Consider the following 12,445-nt stretch of genomic DNA (forward strand, 5'->3'; position numbering starts at 1 on the left):
AAGCTCAGGAAACTCTAAGATTGTAAGTCACAGATGAGGTGTTGAGCTGCATGGATGGAAAGAGTGTTCCTCTTACTGGGTGTTCCTTCCCCTGATGAAATCCCAGATCTGGGACAAAAAGACCTCTATTTAATTATCACTGGGAAAAGCATGGGGTTTAGTTCTTCTTGGAATCTTAAGTCAAGCCTCAAGTCCGTTCAATCTGACTTTCTTCTTTTTATTACCATATTAATCATGTTGTGAAATGAGACAGATTTGAAGGGGAAAAAGCCAGGAAAAAAATACAGAAAGTGAAAATTAGTATGCATCAATCTTCATTCAGTTTTTTCTCTGAAGGTGGATAGCATTTTTTATCATGAGTCCTTAGGAATTGTCTTGGATCATGGTATTGCTGAGAAGAGCTAAGTCATTGTACAATATTGCTGTTACTGTGTACAATGTTCTCCTGGTTATGCTCAATTCACTTTGCATCAGTTCATATAAGTCTTTCCATTCAGCTAAGACTTTCAAAAACTACTGAGGGGCTCAGGTGTCCCTTACTTTCAGCTGTGGCCTGAGACTGCTCCTACTTCTTACCTCCCCAGCCACTCACCTGCCCCCAACAGAGAAGTCAGTGATGGCGTAATAGTAGGACTGTAACACCTTGGGGTCCTTAAAGATGTCATCCCCAAATGTATTGAGCCGGTTCAGGGAGATGAGCAGTTCTGTGCTGGTTACCCATTCCTGTGGGAGGGGACAAAGGTCACATATATCAGTGGCTATTTAGACATTCACCCCCAGTCTCTTTGCTCCTTGGTATTTTATATTACTTAGGTACTAGCTAGCTTCAGCTGAAGGCATAGAGTCATAGAATCCTGTGACCTGAGAAGTCATCTACCTCATCTCCCTGCTTTTACCCATGCTTTTTTGTATGTGTGAGGCAATTGGGGTTAAGTGACTTGCCCAAGGTCACATAGCTAGTAAGTGTCAGGTGTCTGAGGTCAGATTTGAACTCAGGTCCTCCTGACTCCAGGGACAGTGCTCTATCCACTGTGCCACCTAGCTGCCCCATCTCCCTGCTTTTAAACAGTGGACTATCCATGAAGTTTTTATCTTTACCACCTACTTCCCTGAGACTCCTCAATCTGAGATTCATTGTAAAATCATTGATTTAGCATTGGAATGGATGTTAGAAATTATAATCCAACCCCTTCATTTTACAAATGCGTAAACTGAGGTCTCATAGAAGTTGGCTTGGCCAATGTAACAAAGAAGTGGCAGAACCAAGATTCTTTTTTTTTTAACCCAGGTTCTTTAAATCCATATCCAATTATTTAATCCATTAGCAACCATTAAGTGTCTAGTACAAGTCATACAGTACTCTAGGCACTGGAGATACAAAGACAAAACCAAAACTATCTCTGCTCTCATGACACTATTGCTTCTTGTCATCACCCTGTCTGCTAGCAGGTTTGTGTTCTATCCTTAGACATTTCTCTTCCCAGACAAAACTATTGTACACCCTCGTTATGACCATTGGGTTCTAAACTCCTCAATATCCTCCCTGTCCATCACTCGTGCCCTGGCTTCACTTCCTTCATTAGCTTGTCTTGAACCAGTGTTCAATTAGTTAAGCAAATGCCTTTTCCTCCACCTTGGCATCCCTTACTCTCTAGACCTTTTGCCATTCCCATCATGCTCATCCCCTAGGGAGGTCTCACAGTTCTCCTTTGTACCTACTTCCACATACATTGCTTGAGGTGGTTAAGAAATCATTCTGACTGGTTCTACCACAGATTCAGGCTATCTAACGCCAACTGAGCCCTTCTGGCTGTGTGGGAAGCCTTTTTCTCCTCTCTGATCGACTCCTTATCACTTTAGCAGCTGAGGTACTTTTAAAACCTTTTTTTTCTCCATTGCTCAACTCTAGCTCTTCCCCCACTTGCCCTTAGGAGATTGCTTTGATCCTGACTTCACTGAGGAGAAAAAGACCATCCAATTTGAACTTCTTCCATTCTCCAAATATTCGGTTTAATAAATATTTATTAAGTATGTACTATGAATGGGACAAGGCATTATGATAGGCACTGAGGATATAGAGATGAAAAATGACACAGCCCCTGCCCTCAGAAACTTATAGTCTAATGGGGGGGGGCATGGCAAGTACAGATAAAATGCAAGCTCTTTGAGGACAGGAATTGTTTTCTCCCCTCCTTTCTCCCCTCCTTCTTTCCCTCCTCCCTCCCTCCCTCCCTCCCTTCCTTCTTCTTTTTGTCTTTCTATACCACTACCTAGCACAGTACCTGGGACATAATTAGTACTTAATAAATTCTTGTTGAGTGATTGACACTTCTAATGCCTGTTGTACAAATGATTAAGGCCAGAGATGTTGATTGGGCCTGGCATGGGGCCTGGCATGATTTCATGGTGCCCTGCTTTCTGGAAGAGTGAATCTGCTTCTGGTCTCTGAGCTTATAACCCAACTCGGTTCCCAGCTAGTGAAATGGGACCCCCTGGACAAATCTCACCCTCTTTTACAAAGATGGAAGCAAGATTCCTGTTAGTTTACACTAGCAGGGATATATTTTAACACCAAGGGTGATATAATTCCAAAACATTTACTCCATCCTCCTGGTTAACAGCTGTCCAGATGCCAGAATGACAGAATGTAGAGCTGGAAGGAACTCTAAAGAGATGACCTAATACAATCCCCTCAAAATGTATAGATGAGGAAACTGGGGCCCCCGAGGTTAAGTGATCTGCTCAAATTCACACAGTGAGCTATGTGAACATATCACAAACAGATCTAGGGCTCTTGATTCTTGGCCCAGCTCTTTCTCTACTAATTCTACTTCCACGACTTAATGATCTATGATTTGTTGGAGCTCAGACAAGAAGTCTGGACTGAAGATCGCTGGTCTACCAAATCCCAGCTCAGTTCCTTTCCCCGGAGCCAGGCTGGGCCTTTCTTACCTGAAGGATGGGACTTTCCTCAAAGCTGTAGGCACTGGGCCGGCCCTCCAGGGTGGAAAAGGCTACATTGCCTCCACTCAGTGGAGAGATGTCGCTGAACTCCTCGGTGCAGAAGGCCACCCTCTCGTCCTCCCCGGGCCGCAAGTACTGGCCCTCCCGCTTGCCGTACGTCTTCTCGCAGGAAGCACTGTAGTACTGGTATGGCACCCAGGGACCCCCGGCCCGGCTGCGTTTGTAGATGGCGAAGCTCTCAGGACGGCTGGTGTGGAACTTCAGCCTCACATAGGTGATTTCATAAGCTTTTCCTGCAGACAAGAAGAAATCAGCCCTCCTTGCTCAGACTAGGAAGGACCAGGGAGGTCACCTGGTCCAGCCCTCCCATCCCACCACAGTCTGATCTAGCGGTTTCTTCAACACTTCCAGGGAGGGGACATGTAAGGTAGTCTATCCCACTGTTGGCTAGCAGTGTCAGAAGGTCCTTATAGTGAGCTAGAAGCTGCCTCCTCAGAGCTGTAACTAGCATGGGGGGGGGGGAGCAGGGCTTTGCCCCAGGATGCTGACATCTGGGGTCGTAGAAAGATGCTTCCTTCCTGGGAGCTGTGCTTCCTCTCCAGGAAGGCCTATCTCTTTCCTGTGGGGAGAGATCACCAAACCCTTGCCTCACCTTTTGGTCTTCTGTCAGCCCCTATTATGGTATAGCACAACTGTCCTTGAGTTTGCGCAATTGTGCCCATAGCCAGATTGTCCTCTGAACCACCACTGCCCTGCTTGACTGTTTTTGCTCCAGGTGAAATAATTCCCCATTAAAACTCTGTGCTTTCCTATAACTTCTACCCACCGATCCTGGAGGCGGTCTCCGTAGCCAAGCAGAGAACAAATCTATTTCCTCTTCCACATAAGGGATGGGGAAGGGAGAATTGTTGATGTTTGGTCGTTCAGTCATTCAGGGGTGTGTGTGTGTGTGTGTGTCTGACTCTTCGTGACCCCATGAACCATACTGTCCATAGGATTTTCTTGACAAAGATTCTGGAGTGGTTTACTACTCCACATTTTATAGGTGAAGAAACTGAGGCCCCCCCCAAAAGGGAATGACTTTCTCAAAGTTACATCAGTAGTAGAACATTTAGGAAGGCAGTTTGGTGGTGCAGTGGGCAGCATGTAGGTCTTGGAGTTAGGAAGACTTGAGTTCAAATTCTACTTTTGACACTGGCTATATCACCTTAGGAAAATTATTTTACCTCTCAGTCTCACTTTCTTCATCTCTAAAATTGGGATAACAGTACCTACTTCACAAGGTTGTTGTGAGAATCAAATGAGATATTCTATAGATTATCTATCTATCTAACTATAGATAATCTGTAGAAAGTGTTTAATAAACCTTAAACCTATTATTGAGTGGGGATTTGAAGTCAAGTCTCCTGCTTTTCCATAATATCTCCCTTCATCATGTGGAGTGGAAAAATAGCATTATACCTTTGTTTAAAAAAAAAAAGCAACCTTGCTGTGTTCTGTCTAAAATCCCAAGACTCTGAGCTAAATTCTGGTATAGCTGTTTACTGTGTTCATACCAGTGTTCCCTGTAAAAATGCCAGTAGGGTTTAATGAATCAGAGAACAATGCAAGAGGGAGGAGATCTGGCCTGAGCCACAGGCAGCAAACTTCAGGGCTTACAACTTTAATTCCACATTTGTTAATTTCACATTTGCTATGGACATGCTGTGTGACCTTGAACAGCTTCCTTGCTTCCCCTGATCTTTGCTGACTCTCCCTCCCCTCCACCCCCACACTAAGATTAATGGTCCTTCAAGGGGTGCAGGGGCAGTTGGAGGGGGGTGGGGATCACTATTGCAAAAGCCCAAGCCCTGTTGGACAGTAAGTGGCCTGTTGACAGATCCTGAAGCCCAAGGTGTCAGTCCCCATGCTAGGATGGAGGTGACTGTGTGAGGGAAAGGAGGGCTACAGTTGCTAAAAATCCAAGTAGCCAACCCCAGCACCTCTGTGTGTTTTTCCTACTGTGGTTGGAAAGCTGTGTGTTGATTTCCTTGGCTTGTTAGGACACTCAGGCAGGCTTTCAGGACCAGAGAAGCAGCCCAGTGGCCTGAGGCAAGGCTGAAAAGGGAAGCCTGGCTTCAGAGAGATGGGGACACACCAAGGGTCAGAGCTTCTCAAGTATGATGGCCCAACTCAGGTGGGCCAAACAGGGCCATCAGTCCAGAGAGGGCACAGGACTGATAGGTGGCCTTAGAGGCCTGGGCACTGGTGTTGGGTTACACCCCTGTCTGGGAAGTCAGTCTGTGCAGGTGTGATGGGGACAGTTTAACGAGTTCTTCATGGGATTCTGGTACAAGTTCTGTCTCTTTTGGATTAAGGCTTCTGGGGTGACCCATCCTGCATCCAGATGGCAGAGAAACAAGCTGCTATCCCCCAGCAGGCTCGGGCCCACCTCATATTATCTACAATTCACTTCCATAAACGTGTGTTAAGCAGGCATCTACTATGTGCTGAGCATTGCTCTTAGCACATAGGAAGATGCAAAGCTAAGACAGGATGGGATTCCTGTCCTTACAGAGCTCACAGGTTCTGGAGGGGAACAAACAGTGGGGTATCATCTTCTCATTGGCTTCCTTCCTGCCCGGACCAGAGACTGCACCCTGGAGGACTTAACTCTTTCAGTTCCAACACTACCTCCCCTCCTCTCCCCCTTTACTGTTGAATACCTCACTTGGCTCCAATTGGCCCACATTATTTGAGACGTAGTGAGTTTTTTCATTCATTCATTGATCATTCAAGTGCAAAACAATACAGGGTAAGTGTCAAAATGTGCCAACTGATCAGTTCTCTAATCTATTAACCCTTTTAGTTATCTTGTATTTTGCCCTTCTTTGTATTTCCAGTATGGGAATACTGGAGGTGATGCTAGTCTGTTAACAAGCATTTGGTAAGGGGTTACTATATACCAGATACAGTATAACCCCTTAATAAATGGTTACTGACCAACTAGTTACCTCTACTTACCACTATATCCCTCCATTCACCCTACCCAGAGAACTATCTCTTATAACAAAGAAGAAAGAATACCACCTCCCCCCAAAGCAGTTTATTTCAACTAATCCAATCCATCGACCAAGTCTTGTAGTATATGCAGTATCCTACACTTAAGTTCTTCTCCCCATTTGCAAAGACGGGAAAGAGGTACCTTTGCACATCTCTTTGGGGGGGGGGACAAACTTGGTCATTATAGTCATATATCATTCAGTTCCAGTATTTTTGTTATTATTCTTTCAACTTGTATTGTTGTATTCACTGTAGATAATGTTTTTCTGGTTCTTTTTGTTTCATTTTATTTTACTTGATATGTCTTATGCTTCTCTGTATCCTCCATATATTATTATTATTATTGCTGTTTAGTCAATTAGTCTTTTTTTGGGGGGTAAGGCGATTGGGGTTAAGTGACTTGCCCAGGGTCACACAGCTTAGTCAATTAGTCTTTTTTTTTGGGGGGGGTAAGGCGATTGGGGTTAAGTGACTTGCCCAGGGTCACACAGCTTAGTCGATTAGTCTTTTTTTGGGGGGGGGTAAGGCGATTGGGGTTAAGTGACTTGCCCAGGGTCACACAGCTTAGTCAATTAGTCTTTTTTGGGGGGTGGGGGTAAGGCGATTGGGGTTAAGTGACTTGCCCAGGGTCGCACAGCTTAGTCAATTAGTCTTGTTCAATTCTTTGTGACTCCATTTGGGGTTTTCTTGGCAAAAATCCAGAAGTGGCTTGCCATTTCCTTCTACAGGTCATTTTACAGATGAGGAATCTGAGGCAAACAGGGTAACGTGACTTGCTCAGGGTCACATACATAGTATCTGAAGCCAGATTTGAACTAGAGAAGATGAGTCTTCCTGACTTCAGGGCTGACACTCTATGCTCTGCACCACCTAGCTACCCTGGAGAAGGAGCAGGATCACCAATGTAGCCCTGCAGCTGGAAGGCTACATGCCTTATCATGAGATGCCAATAGACCTGGATCTTGCGTCTCCTCCCTGTTGTTGGCTTGGGTTGTTTGGACAAGGCAGATCTGATGGGCTTGGTCATCAGCCCCAAAGTGGGTGTTCCTTCCAAGGGGAATTTAATGGATTCTTTGAGTGCTTTTACATGTTTCCATATTTGGTGGTGGGCTCCTGTGAGTTCTTTTTGTTTATTTGTTTGTGTGTTGTTGTTGTTGTTGTTTTTGTTTTTGCGGGGCAATGAGGGTTAAATGACTTGCCCAGGGTCCCACAGCTAGTGTCAAGTGTCTGAAGTTGGATTTGAACTCAGGTCCTCCTGAATCTAGTGCCGGTCTAACTGCTCTGCTCCTGTGAGTTCTTTGTGAATAATGCTGTGTGTGTGTGTGTGTGTGTGTGTGTGTGTGAAAGTGAAATAAAGACTGTCCCATGCTCAATCTGCATTTAGTTCTTTAAATACCTATGCAGAGGTTGGAGACATTGTTTCTTAATTTACACTGAGCTAGCATTTACAGAACACTTTAAAGTTTGCAAGGGTTTTTACACATTTTCTCATCTGATCCTCACAATAACACTGTGAAGTTGCCAGCTTCATTTTATAGATAAGGAGACTAAAGCTTAGAGAGATGAGTGACTAGTCCAGGGCCATCTACCTTGTAAGTGACTGAGGAAGGATTTGAACTCAGAGCTTCCTGACTCTAAATCCCATCCACAGTGTCACTTAGCTTCCTCTAATTAAGACATCAAAGGGTTGTTGAACAAGGTTATCTTTTATTTTATCGTTTTGACAGATGCATGGGAGACACCTCGATGGAGGAGAACCATTTAGGCAGCATTTTGCTGTGTTAAATTAAATGCTTTTGGGGGAAGTAGTCAATAAACAATATGCACAGTGGAATCTTGTGTTCTCTCTATGTAATTCAATTGCATGATAATAAGGAAGTCTATTACAGAATATTACTTGTAAAAAAGCCTTCCTGTTCCCTTCTAATATCCTCATCAAGGATGTTCTTGATAAGCATGTAGATTGTTCTCATAAACATTTTATATAGATGGGAAATTAGAAATCATCATAATAATGCTGAATATAAGTGATACCAAATATAAGGTTTGAAAAATGCTTTCCATGTATTATTTAATTTAAGAATAGTGAAGGGCTTGGAGATCATACACAGCCCCTAGCAAAGTCCTGCCAATTAAGAAATAGGTGATTAATAAATACTGGATGACTTATTGATTTCATATGAGGATTGGCTGAAGAAATTGGTGATGTTTAGGCTGGAGAAATAAAGATTTGGGGGTGGGACTATGATAGCTGTATTCAAGTGTTTTGAAATTATCACTCAGAAAAGGAATTAACTTTCTTCTGCTTAACTTCAGAGGACAGAAATAGGAAAAATGAGTGAGGGTTGCAGATCAGTGAATTAACTAGGATTTATTAAGTATCTACTATGTGTTAGGCATTGTGCTAAGTGCTGGGGATACAAAGAAAGGCAAAACACAGTCAGATTCAGGATCCACAGAGGGTAAGAATTACAAATAATCAGTTCTCCCAAAGTAGAAGATGTGGCCTTAGGGAGTAGTGGGTTCTCCCTTCTTGGAGAAATTCAAGCAAAAGGCTAGATATTAACTTGTGAGGCAGAATCTTGTTCAGGTATGGTTTGAATTAGATGGACCCTTGAGGTCTTTTCTAACCCTGACATTCTGTAATCCTTTTGGTCAGTCAGTCAGTAAATAAACATTTATTAAGTACCTACTATGTGCCAGTCACTGTATTAAGTTTTGGTGATATAAAGAAAGGCAAAAGGCAGTCCCTCCTCTCAAGAAGCTCAGTCTAATGGGGAGACAATGTGCAAACCACCATGTATAAACAAGTTAAATATAGGATAAATTGAAATTATCATCAGGTCGGATGATCTCCCTCAACCTTATTGGGGGGTCACCTGGATGAGACTACTCTAGGTTCAACATATTCTGTGAATGTGCATCCACTCAACGATTGGTGACAAGCCCCCATTGATGTACCTACCTTTTAATAATCAGCCAGAGGACATAGCTGGTTCAGAGCTAAGGCATTTAATGAAATACCATAGCAAGAAGAGGGAATAGAATGAAGGAAGATCAGTAAAGGCTTCTTGGAGAAGATGGGATTTTAGCTGGCACTTGAAGGAAGGGAAACCAGAAGGCAGAGATGAGATTAGAGACATATACAACTAGGAAAAAGGACATTGGCCAATCATGCAGCAAGGTTGAGGCATAAGTGGGGATTAGCTTGTTGTGCTTCTACAGTGAACAAAGGCCTGTAGTGCATTACAATGTCTTCTGTGAAGAATTTATGGAAAGACATGGAGAAGTTGAAAAGGATGAGAAAAGTGTGGCTAGGTTACAAATTTGTGCCAGTGGTTGGAGTGAATACATTGATGAGATCCCAGACCAGATGAGGAATATGAAGCCCAGAGGTGAGGTGACTTGTTTGAAGTCACACAGCTTGTAAGAATATGGACTAAAACTCAAAACCATGTCTCTTGCCTCCTAATTCAGGGTTATTTTGACTATAGCATGAAGGTCTTTGGTAACCTAGATTGCCATTGGCAGATATCAAATAGGTTTGAGGATGAGAGGTAGAGTCAGAAAAAAAAGGAGGGAGGAGGGGGAGAGAAAGTGAAAAGAGGTAGAGATGATGGACAGTGGAGAGGGGGGCCAGCACCAAAGTTCTCAGGTATCCCAGGTGACCTGATCCCACCCAGTCTCAGCCTCCAGGAATCAGCCATCACATCCCTTTTGCCTGGGTGGTCCCAGCAGGAGGAGAATCATGTTCTGGGACAGGGAGTGTATAGCTAAACTCAGACTTCCCTCTTCCCTCTATTTCCACTCCTCTCCCCCTCACCCACCTTCCCAGAGAGTCTGGGCCCAAGGCAACTGCTCCCCAGATGGCTCTAATTACAGGGCTTTGTTTTGTTTTCCTTTTCCCAAAATAAGCCTCTCCCACTTTGAACTTATTATTTGCTTGGACAGAGCCAGGAAGTGGGGCTGGCTTTGTTTTTTATTAACGGCCCCAAGTGTCATTCTAGATGAGTTTCATTTCCCAGCTGGTCCAAGGAGATGGCCACTGGCCCATCTGATTCTCTTATTCAGAGTTGTTCAGTTGGAATGGGTCACAGGTGATGGGCTGGATCGAACTGGGAATTCCATGATCCTAACAGGCTGGCTGCCTAATGTCTCTCCTGTGCCAGCCGAGAGCATAGCTCTCTCTCTGGTCAGGTGATAATAGGCCAAGCTCTAAAAAGGAGATGACCAAGTCACCACTCATCTCCTTCCTTCTCCAAATTCTCACAACCCTTACTATCTGTGCTGCCCATTCGGTACTTAGTGCCTACTGCCCTTATTGAGTGCCTGTCTGTTCTGCATGTGAGTGCTGCATACTGGACCTACAAAGATGAATAAGATGTGGCCCTTGCCTTCAAGGCACTTGCAATTTAACAGAGAAGACAAAACATGGCCATAAGTATAGTCCTTGTGTCTGGGCATAGAGGAGAAAGCTGTAATTGACATGGGGAACTCCCTCTATCCATGCAGACCATAACTTACTCTGAAACTGGTAGGCTTAGAGCAGGGGGGGTCTTAATCTATTTTGCATCATGGACCCTTTTGGGAGTCTGTTTTTTTTTGTTTATTTTATTTTTTTTTTTTGGGGGGGGGCCAATGAGGGTTAAGTGCCTTGTCCAGGGTCACACAGCTAGTAAGTGTCAAGTGTCGGAGGTCAGATTTGAACTCAGGTCCTCCTGAATCCAAGGCCAGTGCTTTATCCACTGCACCACCTAGCTGCCCCACCCTTTTGGCAGTCTGATGAAGTCTCTGGACCCCTTATCAGAATAATGTTTTTAAATAATTGAAAGGAATACTGAATTTCTGTTAGAAATGAGTAAAAATAAAGATCTCTTTTTTCTCCATCCTAGCCCCCAGACTCCCTAAAGTCTATCCATAAGGTGGTCCAGGTGCTCCAGGTTGATTCTTTCCCTTACAGACTTTCCCGAAACTCAGAGGGGTTGGGTGACTTGTACAGATGCACCTAGCCCTTAGGTATCAGAGGGGAACCCGATTTTCCTGGCTCTAAGGCCAGTACCCTTCTAAGTAATTCTGGTACAAATAACAACATGGTAAATTCACAGGAGAAGCCCAAACTCAGTATGATTATCTTTTTTATCAATCTCTTGAGAGCTGATTCATCTCTGTACACCCACCAAGCACAGTGTTCTTCTTGCAGCTGTGGGGTAGTAGAATTGACGTCAGAGGATTTGAGATGGAGTCTGCTGCTTATAAGTAGTGTCAACTTAGACTGGTTACTTAAACTCTTCCTGCCTTAGTTTCCATCAATCTATCAATAAGCATTTATTAATCAAACACCTACTATATGCTGGGCAAATGATAATCTGCTATAGTACATAAATGGCTGGCCTCAGAATCAGGAAGACTGTGGGTTCAAGTGGTTCAAGTCCCACCATTGACCCACTCTGGTTTTGTGACCTCGGACACAGCATTTCAGTGTACCAGGCAATTCTCTAAGATTTTAACTTGCAAAGTGGGTGGCAATCTGCATTGGTAGGGGGAGTTCCCTAGAAGGGAGGTCCTTTTATGAAAGATATCACAGATCCAGTTAAAAAAGAAAGAATGAAAGAAAGGAAGGAAGGAAGGAAGAAAGAAAAGAAGGAAAAAGGAAGGAAGGAACAGAGAAAGAAAGGAAGGGAAAAAAGAAAGAAGGAAAAAAGGAGAAAGAAAGAAAAAGGTACCAGGCATCATGGTAGGCCCTAGGGATATGATTATGAAAATGAAACAGGTCCTTCCCTCAGGAAGCTTCAATTGCTATGATGGGGTTGGATTAGATGATCTCTGAGATCAAGTTCTAACTTTCAGCTCTAAATTCCTATTTCACATAATTCAGAATTTTAGAACTAACAGGGATCTATCTACAAGATTATCTAGTCTTACCCATCCAGTTTACAGGTAGGAGAACTGGGACCTAGAGAGTGGAACTGACTTTTTCATATTACATAGCTAGTTAATGGTAGAGTCAGGACTGAAACCCGAGTTCCTGATTCTCAGTACTATACTCCTTTTCACTCCAACACTCTGATTTCCTAGTTAAGATCAGTACCGATTCCTTCCTTGCCTTCTTGCCCTGCCGCCCCCCCCCCCCCCACAGAGACCTCACCTTATTCAACTTCAGTTTTTCAGGCTCAGTCTTAGTTTTCTCTGAAGTTGGACAAGTATCTGGGTCTCATTTGTTCTCATCTGTTAGGTGGGTACAATAATCCCTGCCCTTCTTCACAGGACTGTAGTATGGCTCAGAAAGTGTGTTTTGCAAATATCAAGCATTATGCCATTTATTACTGGTATGACCTCAGGTAAGTCGCTTTCAGAGACTCGGTTTCCCCATATGCCAAATGAGGAGTTTGGACCAGATGAACTCTAAGTCCCTTTCAGCTCTAGGTCTAGGATCCAGTGA

The 12,445-nt window shown here is 43.8% G+C and overlaps 1 protein-coding gene across 1 annotated transcript in view; it reads right to left on the reverse strand.

Annotated features, from left to right (window-relative positions):
- LAMC3 (laminin subunit gamma 3) overlaps positions 1-12,445 on the reverse strand; it is an 86,453-nt gene that overhangs the window by 63,326 nt on the left and 10,682 nt on the right. The window contains exons 2-3 of the mRNA XM_043985224.1: positions 2,953-3,257; positions 593-723 (exon numbers count right to left, since the gene is read on the reverse strand). Of these exons, the coding sequence (XP_043841159.1) occupies positions 593-723; positions 2,953-3,257 (436 nt within the window). The remainder of the gene's footprint in view (positions 1-592; positions 724-2,952; positions 3,258-12,445) is intronic.

The sequence above is a fragment of the Dromiciops gliroides genome, chromosome 2 (assembly GCF_019393635.1).
Source record: "Dromiciops gliroides isolate mDroGli1 chromosome 2, mDroGli1.pri, whole genome shotgun sequence".
In the NCBI taxonomy this organism is placed as follows: domain Eukaryota; kingdom Metazoa; phylum Chordata; class Mammalia; order Microbiotheria; family Microbiotheriidae; genus Dromiciops; species Dromiciops gliroides.